General features: G+C 45.0%; 1 protein-coding gene across 9 annotated transcripts in view; it reads right to left on the bottom strand.

Annotated features, from left to right (window-relative positions):
- Positions 1–24899, bottom strand: part of SRGAP2 (SLIT-ROBO Rho GTPase activating protein 2) — a 242086-nt gene that overhangs the window by 53012 nt on the left and 164175 nt on the right. For 7 of the 9 annotated variants that reach the window (XR_009536941.1, XM_060129889.1, XM_060129910.1 and 4 more), the window contains exons 6-9: positions 19937–20152; positions 19236–19364; positions 11495–11719; positions 968–1069 (exon numbers count right to left, since the gene is read on the bottom strand). Coding sequence is in view for 8 of the 9 variants with exons in the window: in XM_060129889.1 (XP_059985872.1) it covers positions 968–1069; positions 11495–11719; positions 19236–19364; positions 19937–20152 (672 nt within the window). In the remaining variant the exon portion in view is untranslated. The remainder of the gene's footprint in view (positions 1–967; positions 1070–11494; positions 11720–19235; positions 19365–19936; positions 20153–24899) is intronic. The other 2 variants (XM_060129900.1, XM_060129918.1) reach the window with 1 other exon arrangement.

Raw genomic sequence — 24899 nt, 5'->3', positions numbered from 1 at the left:
TAAGATTAGCTCTTCGTGGGCTTCCCTGGTGGTGCAGTGGTTGAGGGTCCGCCTGCCGATGCAGGGGACACGGGTTCGTGCCCTGGTCCAGGAGGATCCCACATGCCGCGGAGCGGCTGGGCATGTGAGCCGTGGCTGCTGAGCCTGCGCATCTGGAGCCTGTTCTCTGCAGCGGGAGAGGCCACAACGGTGAGAGGCCCGTGTACCGCAAAAAAAAAAAAAAATTTAAAAAAAGATTAGCTCTTCATTATGCTGGACGTGCTAAGGGAGAGAGGATGAAACAAATCCAAACCAACCCCATCATATAAAGAGCTGTTTAAAAATGTATGATGGGGCTGGTCCCGCAATGCCCCAGGTTCTGTTTCCCGACCTTCAACAAATGAATGAACCTGTTTGCCCACGTGCAAACTAAGTGACCCATCCCCAGGCTTTCCTGATCTTACCGGGGAAAGTCAGACTTACTGACATGCCAGGTGAGAAGTCACATGAGCTCAAAAGAAAGGAGCTGATAATTAATCATACTGCCCTTTTAACTGGTTGTTGAAAGCCAATACGTTGGGCCCAGAAGAAAGTCACCCTTTTCTAAGAGGATGGAGATATTTGAAGTGTCAAAGTCAAAGGCCTCTGTTTGTTTGAAAATGCTGGAAAAAGCCAGGCATGAGGGGGTGGTTTCAGAGACACAATATTGTTCACACAGCTGCCAAGTGCCATTTTGATTAAATGTGCAAAGGGGGGGAAAAAGCATTTTGCAAAAGCTCAAAATAGAGCTCAACCTTTGGCAATGCAAGAGCAACTTCCTGGAGTTCAAGGGCAGGATGTAGCAGAAGGGGAAAATCCAAGCCTACATTTGGCTACAAAATGTTTGCAGCAGCCCGGACATTCTCTGCATGGCTCCGTCCACCTGCTCCCAGACGGGCAGCAGCAAGAGGTTTGACAGGGAAACTCAGAGGGTGGTTCTGAGTCTCACCTCTTCGTTCTCAATCTTCAGGGTGGATAAGCGAGATTGTAGTTGTTGGCATCTCTGTACCAGCTCACTCTGGACGGGCTGCTGGGCACAGAGCTGGGAAGCCTGCCAAAAGAAAGCAATACTAGGTCAGGAAGGGGACACAGTTCTTTTGTCAGAGTCCCATTACTGTTAATAAAACTACTTAGACATCTACGCGTGGAACAACTCCTACGGAGCACCTACTGAACGCTGGCAGAAGACCTCAGACCTCCCAAAAGGCAAGGAACCCCCCACGTACCTGGTTAGGGCAAAAGAAAAAACTAAACAGAGACAAAAGGATAGGGACGGGTCCTGCACCAGCGGGAGAGAGCTGTGAAGGAGGAAAAGTGTCCACACACTAGGAAGCCCCTTCGCGGGTGGAGACTTCGGGAGGCGGAGTGGGGGAGCTTGGGAGCCGCGGAGGAGAACACAGCAACAGGGGTGCGGAGGGCAAAGCGGACAGATTCCAGCGCAGAGGATCGGGCCGACCGGCACTCACCAGCCGAGAGGCTTGTCTGCTCGCCCGCCGGGGCGGGCGGGACTGGGAGCTGAGGCTCCGGCTTTTGTCGGAGTGCCGGGAGAGGACTGAGGTTGGCGGCGTGAACACAGCCTGCAGGGCGTTAGTGCACCGCGGCTAGCCGGGAGAGAGTCCGGGGAAAAGTCTGGACCTGCCGAAGAGGCAAGAGACTTTTACGTCCCTCTTTGTTTCCTGGTGCACGAGGAGAGGGGATTAAGAGCGCTGCTTGAGAGGGCTCCAGGGACGGGCGCGAGCCGCGGCTAAGATTGCGGAGCCCAGAGACGGACATGGGACGCTGAGGCCGCTGCTGCCGCCGTCAGGAGGCCTGTGTGCGAGCACAGGTCACTAGCCACACGCCCTTCCGGGGAGCCTGTGCAGCCCGCCACTGCCAGGGTCCCGGGATCCAGGGACGGCTCCCCCGGGAGAGCGCACGGCGCCCTCAGGCTGCAGCGTCACGCTGGCCTCTGCCGCTGCAGGCCCGCCCCGCACTCCGTGACCCTCCCTACCCCCCGGCCTGGGTGAGCCAGAGCCTCCGAATCAGCGGCTCCTTTAACCCCGTCCTGTCTGAGCAAAGAACAGACGCCCTCCAAATCCAAAGCTGAGCCCCTGGGAACTGTCAGAACAAAGAAGAGAAAGGGAAATCTCTCCCAGCAGCCTCAGAAGCAGCGGATTAAAGCTCCACAATCAACTTGATATACCCTGCATCTGTGGAATACCTGAATAGACAACGAATCATCCCAAATTAAGGAGCCCTGTGGATGAAAGGCTCTTGGTGCTGCAGCCAGGAGTCAGTGCTGTGCCTCTGAGGTGGGAGAGCCAACTTCAGGACACTGGTCCACAAGAGGCCTCCCAGCTGCACATAATATCAAACAGCAAAAATCTCCGAGAGATCTCCATCTCAACGCCAGCACCCAGCTTCACTCAACGACCAGCAAGCTACAGTGCTGGACATCCTATGCCAAACAACTAGCAAGACAGGAACACAACCCCACCCATTAGCAGAGAGGCTGCCCAAAATCATAGTAAGTCTACAGACACCCCAAAACACACCACCAGACGTGGACCTGTCCACCAGAAAGACAAGATCCAGCCTCATACACCAGAACACAGGCACTAGTACCCTCCACCAGGAAGCCTACACAACCCACTGAACCAACCTTAGCCACTGGGACAGACACAAAAAACAACAGGAACTATGAACCTTCAGCCTGCAAAAAAGGAGACCCCAAACACAGTAAGATAAGCAAAATGAAAAGACAGAAAAACACACAGCAGATGAAGGAGCAAGATAAAAACCCACCAGACCTAACAAATGAAGAGGAAATAGGCAGTCTACCTGAAAAAGAATTCAGAATAATGATAGTAAGGTTGATCCGAAATCTTGGAGATAGAATGGACAAATTGCAAGAATCAGTTAACAAGGACCTAGAAGAACTAAAGATGAAACAAGCAACGATGAACAACACAATAAATGAAATTAAAAATACTCTAGATGGGATCAATAGCAGAATAACTGAGGCAGAAGAACGGATAAGTGACCTGGAAGATAAAATAGTGGAAATAACTACTGCAGAGCAGAAAAAAGAAAAAAGAATGAAAAGAACTGAGGACAGTCTCAGAGACCTCTGGGACAACATTAAACGCACCAACATTCGAATTATAGGGGTTCCAGAAGAAGAAGAGAAAAAGAAAGGGACTGAGAAAATATTTGAAGAGATTATAGTTGAAAACTTCCCTAATATGGGAAAAGAAATAGTTAATCAAGTCCAGGAAGCACAGAGAGTCCCATACAGGATAAATCCAAGGAGAAATACGCCAAGACACATATTAATCAAACTGTCAAAAATTAAATACAAAGAAAACATATTAAAAGCAGCAAGGGAAAAACAACAAATAACACACAAGGGAATCCCCATAAGGTTAACAGCTGATCTTTCAGCAGAAACTCTGCAAGCCAGAAGGGAGTGGCAGGACATATTGAAAGTGTTGAAGGAGAAAAACCTGCAACCAAGATTACTTTACCCAGCAAGGATCTCATTCAGATTTGATGGAGAAATTAAAACCTTTACAGACAAGCAAAAGCTGAGAGAGTTCAGCACCACCAAACCAGCTCTACAACAACTGCTAAAGGAACTTCTCTAGGCAAGAAACACAAAAGAAGGAAAGGACCTACAATAATGAACCCAAAACAATTAAGAAAATGGGAATAGGAACACACATATCGATAATTACCTTAAATGTAAATGGACTAAATGCTCCCACCAAAAGACACAGATTGGCTGAATGGATACAAAAACAAGACCCATATATTTGCTGTCTACAAGAGACCCACTTCAGACCTAGAGACACATACAGACTGAAAGTAAGGGGATGGAAAAAGGTATTTCATGCAAATGGAAACCAAAAGAAAGCTGGAGTAGCAATTCTCATATCAGACAAAATAGACTTTAAAACAAAGACTATTAGAAGAGACAAAGAAGGACACTACATAATGATCAAGGGATCGATCCAAGAGGAAGATATAACAATTGTAAATATTTATGCACCCAACTTAGGTGCACCTCAATACATAAGGCAAATACTGACAACCATAAAAGGGGAAATCGACAGTAACACATTCATAGTAGGGGACTTTAACACCCCACTTTCACCAATGGACAGATCATCCAAAATGAAAATAAATAAGGAAACACAAGCTTTAAATGATACATTAAACGAGATGGAGTTAATTGATATTTATAGGACATTCCATCCAAAAACAACAGAATACACATTTTTCTCAAGTGCTCATGGAACATTCTCCAGGATAGATCATATCTTGGGTCACAAATCAAGCCTTGGTAAATTTAAGAAAATTGAAATTGTATCAAGTATCTTTTCTGACCACAACGCCATGAGACTAGATATCAATTACAGGAAAAGATCTGTAAAAAATACAAACACATGGAGGCTAAACAATACACTACTTAATAATGAAGTGACCACTGAAGAAATCAAAGAGGAAATCAAAAAATACCTAGAAACAAACGACAATGGAGACACAACGACCCAAAACCTGTGGGATGCAGCAAAAGCAGTTCTAAGGGGGAAGTTTATAGCAATACAAGCCCACCTTAAGAAGCAGGAAACATCTCGAATAAACAACCTAACCTTGCACCTCAAGCAATTAGAGAAAGAAGAACAAAAAAACCCCAAAGCTAGCAGAAGGAAAGAAATCATAAAAATCAGATCAGAAATAAATGAAAAAGAAATGAAGGAAACAATAGCAAAGATCAATAAAACTAAAAGCTGGTTCTTTGAGAAGATAAACAAAATAGATAAACCACTAGCCAGACTCATCAAGAAAAAAAGGGAGAAGACTCAAATCAATAGAATTAGAAATGAAAAAGGAGAGGTAACAACTGACACTGCAGAAATAAAAGAGATCATGAGAGATTACTACAAGCAACTCTATGCCAATAAAATGGACAATCTGGAAGAAATGGACAAATTCTTGGAAATGCACAACGTGCCAAGACTGAATCAGGAAGAAATAGAAAATATGAACAGACCAATCACAAGCACTGAAATTGAAACTGTGATTAAAAATCTTCCAACAAAGAAAAGCCCAGGACCAGCTGGCTTCACAGGCGAATTCTATCAAACATTTAGAGAAGAGCTAACACCTATCCTTCTCAAACTCTTCCAAAATATAGCAGAGGGAGGAACACTCCCAAACTCCTTCTACGAGGCCACCATCACCTTGATACCAAAACCAGACAAGGATGTCACAAAGAAAGAAAACTACAGGCCAATATCACTGATGAACATAGATGCAAAAATCCTCAACAAAATACTAGCAAACAGAATCCAACAGCACATTAAAAGGATCATACACCATGATCAAGTGGGGTTTATTCCAGGAATGCAAGGATTCTTCAATATACGCAAATCTATCAATGTGATAAACCATATTAACAAACTGAAGGAGAAAAACCATATGATCATCTCAATAGATGCAGAGAAAGCTTTTGACAAAATTCAACACCCATTTATGATAAAAACCCTGCAGAAAGTAGGCATAGAGGGAACTTTCCTCAACATAATAAAGGCCATATATGACAAGCCCACAGCAAACATCATCCTCAATGGTGAAAAACTGAAAGCATTTCCACTAAGATCAGGAACAAGACAAGGTTGCCCACTCTCACCACTCTTATTCAACATAGTTTTGGAAGTTTTAGCCACAGCAATCAGAGAAGAAAAGGAAATAAAAGGAATCCAAATCGGAAAAGAAGAAGTAAAGCTGTCACTGTTTGCAGATGACATGATCCTATACATAGAGAACCCTAAAGATGCTACCAGAAAACTACTAGAGCTAATCAATGAATTTGGTAAAGTGGCAGGATACAAAATTAATGCACAGAAATCTCTGGCATTCCTATATACTAATGATGAAAAATCTGAAAGTGAAATCAAGAAAACACTCCCATTTACCATTGCAACAAAAAGAATAAAATATCTAGGAATAAACCTACCTAAGGAGACAAAAGATCTGTATGCAGAAAATTATAAGACACTGATGAAAGAAATTAAAGACGATACAAATAGATGGAGAGATATACCACGTTCTTGGATTGGAAGAATCAACATTGTGAAAATGACTCTACTACCGAAAGCAATCTATAGATTCAATGCAATCCCTATCAAACTACCACTGGCATTTTTCACAGAACTAGAACAAAAAATTTTGCAATTTGTATGGAAACACAAAAGACCCCGAATAGCCAAAGCAATTTTGAGAACGAAAGAAGGAACTGGAGGAATCAGGCTCCCAGACTTCAGACTATACTACAAAGCTACAGTTATCAAGACGGTATGGTACTGGCACAAAAACAGAAAGATAGATCAATGGAACAGGATAGAAAGCCCAGAGATAAACCCACGCACATATGGTCACCTTATCTTTGACAAAGGAGGCAGAAATGTACAGTGGAGAAAGGACAGCCTATTCAATAAGTGGTGCTGGGAAAACTGGACAGCTACATGTAAAGGTATGAAATTAGATCACTCCCTAACACCATACACAAAAATAAGCTCAAAATGGATTAAAGACCTAAATGTAAGGCCAGAAACTATCAAACTCTTAGAGGAAAACATAGGCAGAACACTCTATGACATAAATCACAGCAAGGTCCTTTTTGACCCACCTCCTAGAGTAATGGAAAGAAAAACAAGAGTAAACAAATGGGACCTAATGAAACTCAAAAGCTTTTGCGCAGCAAAGGAAACCATAAACAAGACCAAAAGACAACCCTCAGAATGGGAGAAAATATTTGCAAATGAAGCAACTGACAAAGGATTGATCTCCAAAATTTATAAGCAGCTCATGCAGCTTAATAACAAAAAAACAAACAACCCAATCCAAAAATGGGCAGAAGACCTAAATAGACATTTCTCCAAAGAAGATATACAGAGTGCCAACAAACACATGAAAGAATGCTCAACATCACTAATCATGAGAGGAATGCAAATCAAAACTACAATGAGATATCATCTCACACCAGTCAGAATGGCCATCATCAAAAAATCTAGAAACAATAAATGCTGGAGAGGGTGTGGAGAAAAGGGAACCCTCTTACACTGTTGGTGGGAATGTAAATTGATACAGCCACTGTGGAGAACAGTATGGAGGTTCCTTAAAAAGCTACAAATAGAACTACCATATGACCCAGCAATCCCACTACTGGGCATATACCCTGAGAAAACCATAATTCAAAAAGAGTCATGTACCAAAATGTTCATTGCAGCTCTATTTACAATAGCCCGGAGATGGAAACAACCTAAGTGTCCATCATCGGATGAATGGATAAAGAAGATGTGGCACATATATACAATGGAATATTACTCAGCCATAAAAAGAGACGAAATCGAGCTATTTGTAATGAGGTGGATAGACCTAGAGTCTGTCATACAGAGTGAAGTAAGTCAGAAAGAGAGAGACAAATACCGTATGCTAACACATATATATGGAATTAAAAAAAAAATGTCATGAAAAACCTAGGGGTGAAACAGGAATAAAGACACAGACTTACTAGAGAATGGACTTGAGGTTATGGGGAGGGGGAAGGGTAAACGGTGACAAAGCGATAAAGAGGCATGGACATATATACACTACCAAACGTAAGGTAAATAGCTAGTGGGAAGCAGCCGCATAGCACAGGGAGATCAGCTCGGTGCTTTGTGACCGCCTGGAGGGGTGGGATAGGGAGGGTGGGAGGGAGGGAGACGCAAGCGGGAAGAGATATGGGAATATATGTATGTATATAACTGATTCATTTTGTTGTGAAGCTGAAGCTAACATACCATTGTAAAGCAATTATACTCCAATAAAGATGTTAAAAAATAAATAAATAAAAAATAAAACTACTTATATTCAAGCTGTAAAGCTCGCAAATTTTATGTTAAAACAAAATCCAAAGCCAAAGTGTGTAGACCTCTTCCAGGACCAAATAGCACAAGAAAGGAATGAGCAATAGAACCTCTTTGGAAAGATCTCTCTCTCTCTTTGTAGCCCACCTCCAGCCTAGTGCTTGGCAGACGCAGGTCTATACAGGGCCTTCGGCTCCAAGGAAGCTGGAGTTAGGGCAGAGAAGAGTGCCTTAGCAGCCCAGCTCCAGATACACAAAGCTTTGGCACAGTGAGGACTTCCTGCCAGAGGTCCAAGTGGCCACCTCGCGGGCCCCTCCTTCATCCCCTGCTGTACACCAGAGTGAAAGCAGGAGAGAAGTGGGTCAGGAGGCTAACATGCCGCTGTTGGCAGCCAGCATGTGTTTATAAATCTGGGCCGTGCATGAGAGCTCTGACTCAATGAGAGAAAGCGTGAAGCCAGGAACAAGTCCACGGGCTTTGCTAGAGGGCCCCAGAGGGCACGGAATCTTGTGGAACTTGGCATTTTCAAAAAGCCATCGTTTTACTCCAGATCTTCACCAGATCTGTGTGGGAGAGAAGTCTGCCCTTCCCCCCAAGGATCGCTGTCAACAAGCTTCCCCCTGTGTGAGGGGATGGCTGAGCCACTGTCTCCTGATGGGCCCATGGCAATGGCATAGGTGTGAGGTCACCCACAATCCCCAGCATGACAGATGAGGAACAGAAGGCTAGCAGATTGGGAGGCAGGACCACGTGGAGGCAGCTCCTGTCACCTTGCCACCACGTGTCCTTTAGCCTCTCGTCTGCAAAGAGACATCTGGATAGAACTGGCCTCCTCCTTCCCCAGCAGTGGGCACATTCACATGCCCAAGACCATTCTCTTGCTTGAAAAGACAAAACCTCTCTTCAAATGGAGGGGGCTGGGACTTGACCTTTTCCTCCATTGGCTTTTAAGCTCTCAACTGACTTGACCTCCTCCCCCAGCTGAGAGGCTGGCCTGAGCCAGCTCTCAGATCTGAAGCGAGCTGACTTCATTCTGGCTCTTGGATAAGCAGACACAATGGAGAAAGCTCAGTGGCCAGGATGGGTTAGTGCCAGTAGTGAAACTCTCTGGCTGCCTGATGTCACTGGTCAGGCATTCAGAGCCCCACAAGTCTCTGGGGGCACCAAGGGTAGAGCCAAGCACCTCCTCCTAGTACATCTGAGAGTGCTTGGCATCAATTCATGCGCTGAGTGCCCCAGAACACCAATCAGTGTCGGGCCTTGGCCAACTTCAGGGCTTCCGCTCAAAATGCCATCCGAACTTTGGCCCTAGTTCAAGGACTTCCAGGCAGCTCCCTCTTGTTGCCTCCACAGTCTACAGACAGCCCTCAATGACTGGGGATAGATGGCTGCTTTTCCACTCACATGAAGGCTAGGCTGGAATGCAAAACCTTTGCAAGATCTAGGACTGGCCCTGGCCCCTGCCTGGCCCAGCCACTGATCAGCTATATCACACAAAGGGAGGCCCTGGGCAGAAGACTGAACTATTGATTTTTAAAGTAACTTCGACGTAGCAGGGAGGAATCATGGAGGGAAAACCACCTCCATGCTAGTTTCTTTAAGAAGCAGCGGGACTGCTGATGCATGCTTTGGCAGTGGTCCTCTATCGGGGTGCAAGGTAATGCATTCCAGCTGTGCTCTGGAGTATGGAAATGAAGCTCTGACAGGGCTAGGAGGGGGCCTGAGCACCCAGCATTTGGAATCCCCCTTTATGGAGACAAGCTGTTTGGCTTAGAAGGCATCTCAGTCAACACCAGAAAATGTATCACTCCACTCAGCTGGTCCCCAAGTTCCACTGCTTCTTGGGAAGGAATCTCTGTGGCAGCTGGAGAAGGGACTTGGAAGGCAAGTTTGACCAGAAGCCAGGGCAGGTGAGGAATGGGGCTTCCTGGGGCTTGGTGACACACCAATACACCCTCGTATTCTAATTGCACATGCTGCCATCTCACTTCCCCATCTGTTCAGATGCTGCATTTCCTAAGCCACAGCAATGGAAACAAACTGTAAATGGCCTGGTTTTCCCCAAGAAGGAGAGGAGGAAAGAAATCATCTCCACGATTTTGTCTTTAGGATAGAAATGTCCCACTCTCCATGGTGGCCTACTGATGAGAGCAAATCCGCTGGTTACAGTATAACAGTTGTCATTCTGGAGGAGGGTTTTCTAAAAAGCATCTGGATGCTAATCTTAACGGAAGCACCACTCCCGTGTTGAAAGGGCATTGTTGTTTTTCCATCACCCAGCATTCATTCCTCCTTCTACTGATAACTTTGGACTGACTGTCCTTTGCGGGGAACATTCCACTCACAACTCAGGCCATGTGCTTTGGATGGGGCTCTCCCCAACTTGGGGATGCAGTGTGTGACCTCCGCATAAGCCAATCAGCCGACTGCAGATACCAGCCACAGTGACTGGGGATAAGCACGTCACCCAATCAGGACCAAGGAGACACAATGAGACTTTCGTGGGGGCTTCTAGGAGGGAAGCAGATACTCTTTCTGCTGGATTTCAATCTACAAGGAGATAAGGCTGGAAATATAGTCACCTTGCCCCCACGGGATAAAAGCCTGTTTGAGAATAGAGCCATCATACAGGATGTGAAGCAGAAAAACTAAGTCTTGATAAAATTCCCACTCTTAAACCCAACCATGCCTGAAGATCCATCTTGAGCTTTTCTATTATGTAAGCCTATACATCCTCCTCCTGGTTTAACCCACAGGTCAAATGGTGGCTCCTACCCCAGCAATAAGATTCACTTTGATTTGTATGTACAACCACCAGAAGAGAAACGACAAGGTTCACAGTAATGAAAACCAAAGAGCTTCTCACTCCTCTCACTTCGGTTTATTTAGGCCCTTCTTGTTTTAGTCATCGGAGGTGAAAAGTCATAAACAGGGCCCCCATGTTTGTGCACTGCTGCCTGGATAGCCATTCTTAGGGTTGACATCTTGGCTCCTGTCCTTTCTGTAGGTACCCATTCTTTTTTTGTTCAATACCCAGGCAAAACTATACCTTTTATCACAGTCTTCTAAACCCAAGAAAATTAGATCCTTCAGAACTCTGCTGAGTGACAAAAGATCACATCATCACCCTGCTTAGCCCTCCGTCCCCATCAGAAGTCTTTAGTATCTGGCCCCATCTCAGCTCTCGCTTCTTTCAGCCTCACCACTTGGAGGCCTCCACCTCTCTCCTTCCCTTTTGCCATACTGAACTGTTAGTAGCTTTTAGAACACGCTGGCTGTTTTTCACCTCCTCTGATCCTGCTGGTCCCTCTGGATGCCCCTCCCTGTGCATATTTCTAACTCTCAACTCAGCTGACTGTAAGCTGCCTGAGGGCTCTAATCCCCTTTGTCTACGGTCAAGCCTAGTGGATGGCAGGCACCCAGGAGCTGTTTGCTGAATGGCTGGAAAGGGCTTCACCCACCGGACATGACGCCAGACCCAGGCCTCGCCTTCCCCCGAATAACATGGCTTGAGTGCAGTAAATCTAGACACAAGTGAGCTCAAGCCCCTTGGGTACGTGCGGGTGGGAAGAGGGTCTCACCATGTCCCCCATGTGTGGCTGGAACTCAAACTTCATAGGTGGACAGAAGACATTGTTGTACATCTCCATGAGGCGCTGCTTGTCACTGGTGGCATCGAGGTTTTCTACAGCATTCTCTATGGCGTCCAGACCCTCGTGCTTTGACTGTTCCAGATTCGACTCAGCGGAAAGGAAGGTGCGTAGCGCGCGGTTCAGGCTGGCGTGGTAGCCTAAGTCACAGCACTGCTGTGGAACGGAGAAGGCACGTGAGCAAACCATGGACAGCCCCAGGGCTTGGCAGAGGGGGAGGGTGGCCCCCAGGGCAGATCTGATTCTGTCAACAAGACTAGCTGTGCAGCCGGAAGAGGGCTGACCCTCCACGATCTGGGTGATATTTCTCAGTTCTTGACTCCTAGTTTGATATGGAGGACTCCTTAGAGGGCTGTGAGGTGGGTGGAATGAAGAGGACTCATTGGGACAAAATGAAATTATGTAATCATGCTCTTCAGTAAACATAAAAGAGTTGGAAGTTAAGGAGAATATTCTATTTTCAGGTTCCTCTGGGGATACCACTGTAGCAAAATTCAACATAAAAATATAGCCTGCCACTGCCTCAGGGTTACTGTGATTTAGTCACCATATACCAATCAAGCCAGGCCATTTCAGCATTCAGGTTCAGAAATCAGAGGTGGTGCAAGAGAACTCCAGGTGAGAGAAGAAACGAATGTGTGTGTGTGTGGGTTGGGGGGGGGCGCTGACCCTACTGGTTGTCAACCCCCGCCTCCGGCAAACTCCCAACGTTCTAGGACAGGCCTTACTTGTAGATTAGGATTTCTGTACTAAAGCTCCTGCTTGACAGCATTTATGAGATCAAAAATTTCTAAACATAAGCCTTACTGGGAAAATTCACATCAGCTAAAGGATCCTGATTGAAGTAACATGGGAAAAAAAAGTGCTATGAAAGAGGCAATAGTATAAAAAAAACACTGGAAGTCAAGCAACCTTGAAAAAGCCACTCCACATCCCTGAACCCGTTTCCTCAACTGTAAAATGAACAGATTTGGCCAGGTCAGTGGTTTTCAAGCTGTAGCCCAGAGCTCTATGGTTCTGTGCTCAGGCTGCCCTTGAGAAGGGGGTAACAGGGCAGCCCAACTAGCAGGACTTGGAGCCTCCTACCCCTGCTTCAACCAAACCAGCTCTGCTCTTGTTTTCTATTTAATATATTGGGATTCTATGTAAGGCCTGGTTTGAGAAAGAAGTCTTCTGCTAGAGAAAAAGTCTGAAAATACTTGGACTAAAATAATCCCTGAGGCCCTCTTCAGCAATGGCATTCTGTAACTCTATGACAATATTCCCCATCCCTCCCAAAGGACCCAGAGATCCAAATTCCTTGGCCATCTTTTATCCCCTCTATTGCTTAAACAGCTTTGAGATTCAGAACTTGAGAAGAATTATCAGAGAAGAATCTATGGATAGAGTAAGACCATCTGCCTGATTGCCATTTCATTCCATAAGCAGGCATTAACTTAACTCTTCCCCCAGCCTTTCCCCCTCTTCATGATCACATTGGGACCAGCCACTATTGGGGAAGAAAAAGCATGTGATGTGCCTCCTCCTCCCAGCATCTAACAAGAAGCTCTGTGACAGAGTGCCTGTCGGGCTGGGCTCTGGATTCAGTGCCAGTGGGCCCTGGCAGGTGCCTGGCTGTGCGGAAGAACAGCATTTACAGCTTAACTAGAGGCGGAGGATGGAAAGACATTAAATTCAGTTGGGAGGGAAGCTAGACAAAAGCGGCTGATTAGGAGGCTGCACGTGCAGGGGCACTTCCTCCTCTGGGAGATGCTGCTGGTCTAGCCAAGCTTCCCTTGAACCTGTAAACCTTCTTGACTAGCTCTGTGTAGACCCTGATGATGAACTCCATGCCTGTAACTCTGATGAACAGAAGTAATGCTGCCCACAGGGCTGAGCAGGTACGTGGGGGTGGGGGGAGCTTTTCAGGGCAGAAGAGAATTAGAGGGAGGCAGTCTTCGTAACCTTTACATATTTTTGGTAACTCCCCTTTCCTCTCCATTCTCACTCCCTCTACCCTAATTCATACTCTTACCGTCTTACAGTGCTGTTTGCTTCACTGTCCTCAAATATGGTTTTTGTTATGCCTACTCCCTGCTGAAGAACCTATAATAGCTCTCATTTTTCTTCCAAAGTACCGTCCACCTTCCTCAGTTGGGAAATTTAAAAATGCCTCCAGGGACTTCCCTGGTGGCACAGTGGTTAAGAATCTGCCTGCCAATGCAGGGGACACGGGTTTGATCCCTGGGCCGGGAAGATCCCACATGTCGCAGAGCAACTAAGCCCATGCGCCACAACTACTGAGCCCCGTGCACCTAGAGCCCATGCTCTGCAACAAGAGAAGCCACCGCAATGAGAAGCCCGTGCACCGCAACGAAGAGTAGCCCCCTCTCGCCACCACTAGAGAAAGCCCATGCGCAGCCAAAAAATAAACAAAATTAAATATAATTTAAAAGCAAATAAATATTTTAAAATAAATTTTTAAAAATGCCTCCATTTACTAAGTGTGCTTACTATATATATGCCAGTGTGCTAAGAGCTTTATTTATATTCTACATTTTAATCTGCATAGCAACGCCAGTGAGGTTGGTATTATTTTAATTTTCCGGACTAGAAAGCTGAGGTTCAGTGAAGTTAAGCAAGGTCAATAGCCAGAACAAAGCGTAAGTTGTCTTCAGTCTGACCGTCTAACATCATCTCCCTCTATTTTCTTCTTCAGACTCTTCTGTTCTAATCCAACGATATACTTTGTTCAGGGTCAAGTATTAGAAAACCATAGGCCTCAAATCAGCTGTATGACTGTAAGCAAGCTACTTAACCTCTCTGAGCCCCACATGGGGATAACGCCAGCCTCAGAGGTTGTTGTGTGGCTGATACACATTTAAACATATCTGGCACCATGCAGACACTTAAACAAACACCAATCGCCAATATCTCCAAATCCACTTTCAGCTCCCAGCATTCTCTCCTCCTAAAATGTTTCTCACTCCTTTCACCTGGGAACTGACCCAATCTTCAAGATCCAAATCAAATTCTCAGCCCCTAGGAAGCCAGCCAGCCCTGCAACTCTGGCATATATTGACCTTGGCCTCCACTCAGAGCAACATTCTTCTGCAGCCCTCATGTGACACAGAATGACACTCCCTCATTCTGTGACTCGCCATTTCACATCGCCCCAACAGAAGGCAAGAGGGCTTGGCCAGTGTCTTGTTCCTTCTTTGCATCCCTCACCATTAGGCCTTGCTTATAGTAGGCATTTAATAAACATCAGTTGATTGACTGATGCCAGGAATACAGATTCTAGCTTCCCAGGAAATAATCTACTTAGGCTGAATACTGATCTAAGTCAAGTGGGCAGATGCGGCCACTGAAGCCTTTTGTTTTACTCAGTCTGGATGGCTTTTGGAAGACATGGAACTTTCTTGGGCCAGTCCACTGTCTCTATTATATAACTGCTCTGTAGCTTCTCTGTGTCAGCGCGTGGGGGTCTGACTCACAATGTGCCCTCCGGCTCCTCTATGCCTCCAGCCAACCAGGGAGATTCAGAATAGGTTTTCCAGAGCCTTGGCTCTCCACATATCTGAAAGGGCAAGAGCCAGAAACTGAGGCTTCAACAAAGAAGCAACTTCTCGCAAGGTTAGACAAACAAGATTTGAATATTTCATCCCTGTTCCCGGTAGAATCCCAGTGAGTAGAGGCAGCACATTATTTTGCTCACAATGGGGACAAAGTATGCTTTCCATGGCTTCTGATGAGTTTTGTGGCCATGCCGGGCTCCCCTGGCCATTTCTGGGTTATATAAATGTTTGATGAAAACTCAGGGGAAATCAAATTTTTATAAGAACTTAATGATAGCCCTTCCAGATGTGTGATGACTTCAACTGACAGCTCATTAACCCTTTACCAGCTGATAGTCTCACCCAGAGACTCTAGAGAAGGCCTAGAAAGGAAACACCCACTTCAAACTTCTACGGAAGCAAGAAATAATTGCCCTTAATAAAATGTCCTATTGAGAAAGCTGGGTTCCCTCCTGTCTGACTTGGGTGCACATGGTGTCACAGATTCTCTGCCCACGCACACAGCACTCACAACACTCCATGAGGACAATGCCCGGTTCTTCATTCCTCCATCTGCTCCTGGGGGAGAGAAGCACATTCCAAGGAGCCTGTGGTTCTTAGACTATCTCAAGTCACTTCAGAATATCTTTTTGGTTTTCCTGGTGTGCGTCAGATGCCTCATGTAGATTCCTAAAATCTGAGATTAAATCTTATACTACATAATAAAAAGAAGTCAAGGGCTAGTCCTTGTGTCAATGGACTGACATCGACAAAAATCACTTCTTTCATTTATCCTCGATGCCTTACCACACACTGAGCTTCGACACCGCCAGGAAGGAGGCAGAATGGTGTCCGTAACAGATGGCAATGGACTGGCACAAGATTCATCCCACATCTTAAAGCAAGTTCTGGATACTGGCGAGATCAGAATGTCAGGGGACCCGGGCTCCCCACTCACTCCTGCTCTAACTGTTGACTCATGGCCAAAGCGTCCTTTTGGCCATTTTTATGACAACAGATCGGCAAGAAAAAGCAAGAAACTAACTGATACATGTAATAACATGGATGCAGCTCAAAAACATCATGCTGGGCAAATGAAACCAGATATAAAAACATATATACTATATAAAAATCCCATCTTTGTGAAGTTCTACAACGGGCAAAACTAATTCACAGTGAAAGAAATCAGAACAGTGGTTGCCTCAGGGTGCGGGATTGATTGGAACTTTCTGAGGTGATGGAAATATTCTACATCTTGATAGAGATGTAAGTTAAAAGGGTATAGGATACTCCACAATTTGCAATTTAACACTTAAGTTCAGTCACTGTATGCAAATTAGATCTCAATGAGAACAGTGTTGAAAGGCATAAAAAGGAAAAAAATCTTGGCTTAGGAAATCATCTTCTTCCTCCTTCTATTCCTTTCTTCCTTCAATAAACAGATTATGTGCTCAGCTATTCAGTAAGCCCTATACTTATGTATGTATGTATTAAGATATAGAGGAGACTTGGTTCCTGCCCTCATGGAGCTTATAGAGACTAAAAGACATTCCTCTGTTCTTAGTGCAGTGGCTCTCAAACATTTTTGACCTCCAACTTAGTAAGAAATACATCTTATATTGTCTCTCTCTCTCTCTCTCTCTCTCTCTCTCTCACACACACACACACACACACACACACACACACACACACGCACCCCAACACAATAGTTTCACCGAATAGAACTTAACCTCACTAGTATGATGCACCCTGATATTTTCGTTCCCATTCTGTTCTAGTCTATTCTATCCTAGTATAGTTTATTCATTAAAAAAATAATAAATCAAACCCATAAAAATTATTTCATGACTCCTCTAATGGATCATGACCTACGGTTTGAAAAAACACTGTCCTAGGGCCCCCTGTGCTTAGCCCTGGTGCTGCAATTAGCCAGCTACATAGAAATGATTTGTCTGTATGTCTGTGAATACCTCTAGGGTAAGAACTACTTTATTCTTTTTGTACCCCTGATGCTGCTGAGCACATAGCTTCATCCCAAGTAATACTTAACGAACATTTGTAGAGCAGAATAATGTAAGCTTTTTTTTAAAAAAGAGTAATTAATTTCACCTCAGGAAAAACACAAACAACAAACAAACAAAATAAAACAAGAGCAACTTTACTATCCGTGTGGCCTGGAATGCTACCAGCCTGGACTTGCTCATAGTGACCTAGACCCATGCCCTGGCTGAGCAGCATGGAGGCTGGCAGACTGCTTTTTCATGGCACCTCACACAGCACCCTGTGAAGACAGGCTCTTAACAAACTTCTTTTTTTTTTAAATGATGAGAATAAAATAGCTTGCTTCTTGGACCGATTTTAAAATACCCACTCACATCTGATGGAGGCTGTGACTGACTTAGCAGTAGCCCCTCTCTTCCCCTGAGGTCAGGGTTTTGGTGAAAGGGTAACGAAACCTACCCTGGGGGCACAAGAAAGAGAAAAGGACAAACCAGTAGCAGAGGTGTGGCGGACCGCCCAGGCTGACTTTTTTATCGAATGTGAGATAAATAGCAGAAATTGAGCACAAGAAAGAAGTGATTCTTTTCCTCATGCTGAGAACAGGCCTCTCTCCCAACAGTGAGGAGCTGTTCCCCTGAGGAGGAGAAAGGATACTGTCTAGGGTCCTGACCTCCATTGAAGGACAGTGTTCAGATTGGCATCAACAAGCAGAGAGAACAAAGCAGGGCCTGAACAGGGATCAGGGCTCCACTTCCCCAGCAAGACAATGACACCCGGGGCATTAAGGGGCTGAAATCTACTGACTCAAAAAGCCCTGGCTGAAGGGAGACATAAATCTGTATTTTAGAAACTTTCTCCAAGCAGCTCCAATGTGAGACCAGATTTGAGTACCCAATGATCTAGCCCAATTCTTCAGTTTGCCAGAGGGTGGAGGGGAGACAAAGCAGAGTTCCAAACCAGTTCCACAACAAGCCCCGGATCACCCAGCTAGTTACGCAATGGTGAATCTTAGACCAGAACCACACATGACATTGTGAAGTGTGGCAGGTTCATTCACGGAGAAACCAAGGTAGACAGGCAAGTATGTGAGGTCTGGCCAGAGGCTTGCAAAACCCAGCTGCTGCTTGCTGACAGCCAGAGGCAAATATCAGGCCTCGAGAGGAGACTGGCCAGGGTCTGCCTGAAGCCCTGGGATGCTTATGCTGAGTCGGCTGGCTCCAGGCCCCTCACTTTGATGACAGGAGAGAGAGGTGAGGAAGGGTGTGTACTTATGCAGCTGCAGTCAGGGCTGGCTCAGAACTGGGCCAGACTGGAGTCTGCAGGTGAGATCGACTGCAAGACTTAACTATAAGGTGTGAGGAGAAGCAGCAGGAGAAACAAGGCCAAGGTTGACCCATAAGGCCAAAGACAAAACACTTATCCCTTGTGCCTGCCCCATGCAAAACACATGAGCCTCATATCCTGCTTCTCTCATCATATTTGTGCCACAGCGAGAAGTATGGGTCACATGTCAGAGGCATCTGGATACCTTCCTGACCAGGACTCTAATTTGCAGTTTAACTTTGGGCAGGAACCCTTTTGACCCCTACCTAGATTCCTTATCTACAAATTGGAGATAGTAATATTGATCCCAAAGGGTGACAAGACAATCAAATGAGATAATATTGAGAAATATTAAGTGCTATATAAATATAAGGTATGACATTCTAACACTTTAGCTCTTGTCACTCACTTCTATGGGCAAGTACCTGATCTAAGGTAATATTTCCTAGGAGACAGAAGTGCACAGTGGTTGTGAGCCTGGGTTTAGAAATCAGACCTAGGTACCAATTTTCCCTCTGTCACTTATTAGCTGACTCTGGGTAAGTCATCTAAACTCTCTGAACTTTAATCTGTAACAGTGGAGGTAATAATGCCTTCCTTCCAGGATTCCAGTGAGGACTGAATGAAAAAAATTATGAAGTGCTTTACCTGGTACCTGGTACATGGCAAGTCCCTGAGGGATCATGGCTACCATCTTCATAATTGTTCTCAAAATGCTTTAAGATGCCTGAGTAACAGAACTGGGGGACTCCTGACCAGATCTTCGAATCCAGGAAAGAGGCGCCCTTGTACCCTTGGCTTTAAGCACTTACATCAATAAGGTCAGACAGGTCGTGGATGTAGTACTTGAAGACAGATGCATTGGTTGCTTCCAAAGCCAGTAAGTACTCATTCCGGGCTTTAATGGCCTTCAGCTTATTCTCTGTATACTTGGCTTGGCGCTGAAAAGGAAACAAAAGTTCAATTTTACTTTTTTTTTCCTTTTTTAAAGAGGGGAGATTGTTCTCTAAAAGATGAAAGTACAGCACATTCGAGAACCACAATTGTGCTGCTACTCCCAATGCGCATATGCCTTAAATTGGGTTCTAATTCTGTTTAATGACATTCAAGGGTATAATGTAGATCAATCCAGGAAAGGTTAATGAGGCTCCCTACTTTAGATGCGTGTCCCACTTTGGTTCTATCTGTAAATTCCATTCTCCATCCTTACACCACGACCCTGAAGGAGGTGTCACTATATCTGCCTCTGAACACCTGACATCTGAAGCCAAACCCTATGGTTCCCCTCCCAGGCTTAGGAAAGGCAACTACTGTTTCTTGTTTGTCTGCTACACATGCCCAAGTTCTTCCAATACCTAGGATTTCTTCCAGGGCAGACAGCAAGGTCATTAGGCACTAAAGGAACCCAGAGCTTCCTTGTTCTGCTCTCCACAGGGCTTACTGGAAAATTCCCATAGGTCCTGACTTCCAGAATGTTCCTCCCCAGCCCCTACAGTTGCCAGAGCCTACACACCTTCTCCTTCATCTTCTCGATCTTCTTCACTGAGCTCCTCCGGACATGCTTCTCCTCAATGCGGACGTTGGATGTGGAGTCAGGGGAGCGTGGGGTCTGCCGGTCCTCCTGCTTTACGGATTTTCCAATTTGCTTCTCCTCCTGCTTCTCCGCCTCCTTTAGCTTGCTCTGAGCACTGATGCTGTCGGCATTGTACATGTGATATGTCTTCATGACCTGTAAGACACCGCCCACCCCCACCCCTAGAGGTCAAGCCAATGGGGTCAATTCTCTGTTTTACAGGCTAAGAGACTCAGCTGGACCTCTCCCCCATGAAGCAATATCCTCATATCCTTAACGGCAAAATTCATACGGTTTGGTTCAGCAAACTTTCTATATGAAAGACCACTCCAAAGCATAGGAAAGCAGTATTTGAACTGAGCCGACATGTCTTATTATTAAAATGATTTTATGTCTTCCACCCATGATCATTTACTTCTATTTATTAACATTTATAAGCATTTCTATTTTATATTGTCCAAGTAATTTCTATCAGTTAGTCATCTCACAAGACTAAGATGGGAAACACCACCACTCAGACCCCAGGAGCAAAGCCTTCCCGGGCTGTTTGGGACCCTGAAGAGGGCAGCACAGCCTGTGGAGTAGCCTATACTTTGGGGACTTTCATATAAAATGGGGAAGAGGAAGAGCTGCAAACTCGCTTTCTACTGGCCTCACGTCCCAGGGATCTGTCTGTCAGCTTTATCCAGATCAAACAGCCTCTCTCACAGCAGCAGCAAGAACAAGGGCAGCTACCATTTACTGAGCACTTAGTATGTTCCTGGCTGTGTGCCAAGTGCTACACACACATTTTCTCATTTCATTCTTGTAGCAATCCTGTGATCTAGACAACAACCCCAGGAAGACGGTAAACCTGCAGAAAATTTCAGGTAAGAGCCTAAGAAGGAACAAAATCCACATCAAATGAAACAGGAGTTGCCACAGGAAGGAAGGAGTATCAAAGGAGAGGTCGCAATTTTCAAATTTTCCTTCAAAGCAACTGTCTGGGAGTCTAGTCCCTTTTCCTAATGAGGAGGCTGGAAAGCCTGGGACCTACATTCATTTCCTCCCAAACATACTACTTCCAGCCACCAGGTGCCTGCTCCTTCCTGCTGGAGCTCTCTGTTTCCACACAGGGAGCCTCTTCTTTTATCTGGAAATTAAAAATGCTTGATAACAAACCAAGGAAGCTGAAGTTCAAGAGTGCTGACATTTTGATTCCATGAGAGGGAGAATTAGAGAGTGTAGGGGTTGGGGTGTATATGTGTGTGTGTGGCGGGGTGGGGAGTGACTGAACAACAGAGGAGAGCCAGGGTGCAATACTAATAATAATCTCTATCAGTACACGCTGTGTGTCAGGGGTCTTATGTATGTCACCTCATTTAATGTTCACAACAAGTCCGAAGGACATGCTATTATTTCCACTTTTAAAGATGAGGAAGCCGAGGGACTCCTCTGGTGGCGCAGTGGTTAAGAATCCACCTGCCGATGCAGGGGACACAGGTTCGAGCCCTGGTCCAGGAAGATCCCACATGCCGCAGAGCAACTAACCCCGTGCGCCACAACTACTGAGCCTGTGCTCCAGAGCCCGCGAGCCACAACTACTGAAGCACGCGCACCTAGAGCCCGTGCTCCGCAACAAGAGAAGCCACCGCAATGAGAAGCCCGTGCACTGCAACAAAGAGTAGCCCCCGCTCGCCACAGGTAGAGAAAGCCCATGTGCAGCAACAAAGACCCAATAGAGCCAAAAATAAATTTAAAAATAAACAATATAAAGATGAGGAAGCTGAGACTCAAAGAGATTAACTATCATACCCAAGGTCACACAGCTAGTAAATGAATCAGAATCAGGATTCAAACCCAGGATTGTCAGACCAAAGTCCACATTCTTAGCCACTAAGCACCAGTGTCTCTCCTCTGCCTACGTCTACGGCTGGATTAGTTGGGAGGAAAGGCTAAATTTAGTCAAGAGGCTTAAAAAGAGAATCTGGTTTCGTTTATAAATGTGAGTTAGAGCAGTAGGCTCAAATGGGGGCTAATTTGGCCCCCGGAGGACCAACGCCTGGAGACATTTTTGACTGTCACAACATTATCTGGCCCCAAATGCCCATGGTTCTGAGGCTGAGAAATCCTGGGTTAGAGGGATTTTGTGGGTATGTTCCTCTCTTAGCTGGAGGTGGAGGAAAGAGTAAAGAATACTGGGACACTGACAAAATCAAAGTACTTTAGACTTTAAATAATGTCTCATTTTCGATGCAGAATGTTTTAAATCAGCTTCACCTTATTCTGAACCTGACATCATTTCCTATAAGTATAAGACCTACTCTGTATATTCTGTACACAGGAGGAGCAATATTTAACAACTGACAGCATTAAAAACCTTCTTAAGTAATTCAGTCTTTCCAGATTGACTAAAAAGCAAGAAAGACACATCTGTTATCCTGGCAGAAGAAGGGCAGATAGGAGGCTCCTTTTTCTCTTTTGACCTGAATGTGACCAAGGGATTCAAAAGTTCGAGTGAACAGTTATAAAAGTGAATTGATTTTAAGAAAGTGATTTTTTATTCCATGAAGATGCATAATAAGTAAAGAAGAAACACTATGAATGAACATGAGAGACAAAAAAAAGGGATCAAAGGAATAGTGTCAACAGGACAATAAATGAAGTAATAAAAATCAACAATTTATATTACTCCTTTAAAGAACTCCCCTAAAGAACTTAAAGAACTTGCTTTAAAAGAGTAAAACACTACCTCATCTAAGAAACTATAAATTCCTAAGGGTAAGCACCACTTCTTTTGTGTTTTCCTTTCTGCATCACAGTTAAGAAATATATACACAGTGGTAGTTTTACAATAAATGTGGTTGCCCAAATGACTTAATGACACTGAATCTCTCCTCTTTGCAAATATAGAAGTATAACTAGTGTCTTTCAACTCAAGAGAAAACTAGGTAGCCTGAGGCTGAAGCTTGAGTAATTGATGTCAAAACAAGTGGAGAAATAGGGAAGTCAAGATAGGAGTTGGAGAAATATATATAGTAAGGCAAAACAAACTAGGGGAAAAACTCAGAAGTCTAAATTTGCAGTTCTACAAAGGAATTCAGTCTACTTTGAAAAACTAAATATTGAATTCATGCCTTTAGCTCTGCTCCTTCCCCAAGCCACACTAGAATAATAGAAGAGTTTTTCTATTATTATTTTTTAGGTATAAACTGAGAAAAACAATAAGAATGAAAGCAGAAGATGAAAAGGGGAGAGGCAAGTAGTAACTGACCTACTGAATCCTAAACCAAAAGTAGGGAGAGGCAAGAAGCAACCAGTAAATCACAGAAGCCCTGAGAGGAGTCGGTGGCAGTGGGATGAAGGTGGAGCTAAAAACAAGAGAAACTATTGAGCACCTGAGAACAGTTAGACTCCCAGACCCCATCCCCTCCCCCTCTGTGGTGGAAGACTAGAGGTTTATTTTCTATGGCTTGGGGACACCAGGCTCAGCTGAGGATAGGGGTACTGAACTTAAAACAGGAAAATTCTACACTGAATGTTGAGATGGCCAGGCCTCTTCATGACTCAGCCCCCAGACATAGGCAGGAGATCAGAAGAGCCTTATCAGAGGAATTTGCCCATCTGATATAAAAGATCTACAAATACTGATATCAGGGCTTCCCCATGGACACAGTCCAGTCAGATCACCCTACAGTAAAGACCACAGTTGACACAGAACTTCCAAGCAGATTTTTAATGTCTCACTTTAAAATATGAGCAGGCAGCAAAAATTACCAAACATTTAAGGAAAATAGCTAATGTGAAAGACTAAGACCAAAGCAAACAATTGAGAGTTAACAGAGAGTACACAGTAAGAAGAAAACGTCAAAAATAATCCATCAGTAATATCCCCAGAGAGATCAATGAGAAATGAAAAGACATTGCATCATGAAACAAGAGCAGGATGCAGCAAAAAAGGAATATTTAGAGAACAATAAAAGAGCTCTTGGCGATTAAGGCTCAATTCAAATATCTCTCCAAGGAGCCTGACTTCATGCCCTTCTTCTGTGTAGACATGTGAAAGATTCATCACCTCGTATTTCGCTTACTGCTTTGCTTTTCTGTCTCTTCTATTAAAACTAATGCCTTGAGTTCAGGGACATCTCTTACGCGTCTTTGTATCCTTAGTGCCGAGTGCTGAAGACAAACAGGCAGGCAGAGTGGGGGGACTATTAACTGACATTGTTTCAGGGGAGCAGGTGCTAAATTCCAGTCTGAAGTGGCTCTGCAGACAGCTGCTGCACCAAATCAAGGGGACATATATTCACAGGAGGACAGAAGCTTGAAACCTCTGGGGCAACAACAGCTCCAGTGTCCCAACACCTTTTCTTTCTTTCTCAATTCTAGGGCTTCCTTGGCTCTTCCTACTCAGCCAGTCCACGTGGCTCAGTGCCCCCACCTTCAATCCTTTCTATGGGACCTTGCTGGGCTTTTCCAGATACAGCCTCTGAGTATAACTGAGGCAGAGAATTCTGGAGTTCTTTGGGAAGCAGTGTGCTCTGACTTCAAAGGCATTCCTGATTCATCAGTCAGAAAATGAAAACCACTTATGCCATGGCCTGTAAACTAGCCAGCCCATTAGGGGGTAAAAAGCACGTGGAGGAGAATGCTCACTGGGATTGCTCTCTAGGAGCAGCTGTGGCAAGCGGCCCCTGGCACAGAGTGCCAAGTCAGGAAAATCAAAGGCCTTTCAGGCAGATAAAAGGAAGGTACAGAGAGGCAGCTGGCCCCTTATGGTGAGAGTCTGGGCCTCTCGCCCAAAGGCATCTTTATTTGGGAACACCTGGGTCCTGCCCCTTGGATCATCAAGGTTCAAAAATACCTAAATTATCAACCCGTAGGTGATCAGTCTCCCAAAAAGAGGTATTTGTGGGCATTAAGG

Source organism: Lagenorhynchus albirostris, chromosome 2 (genome assembly GCF_949774975.1).
Source record: "Lagenorhynchus albirostris chromosome 2, mLagAlb1.1, whole genome shotgun sequence".
NCBI classification, from domain to species: Eukaryota; Metazoa; Chordata; class Mammalia; order Artiodactyla; family Delphinidae; genus Lagenorhynchus; species Lagenorhynchus albirostris.
This window is presented reverse-complemented; position numbering and strand designations above follow the sequence as displayed.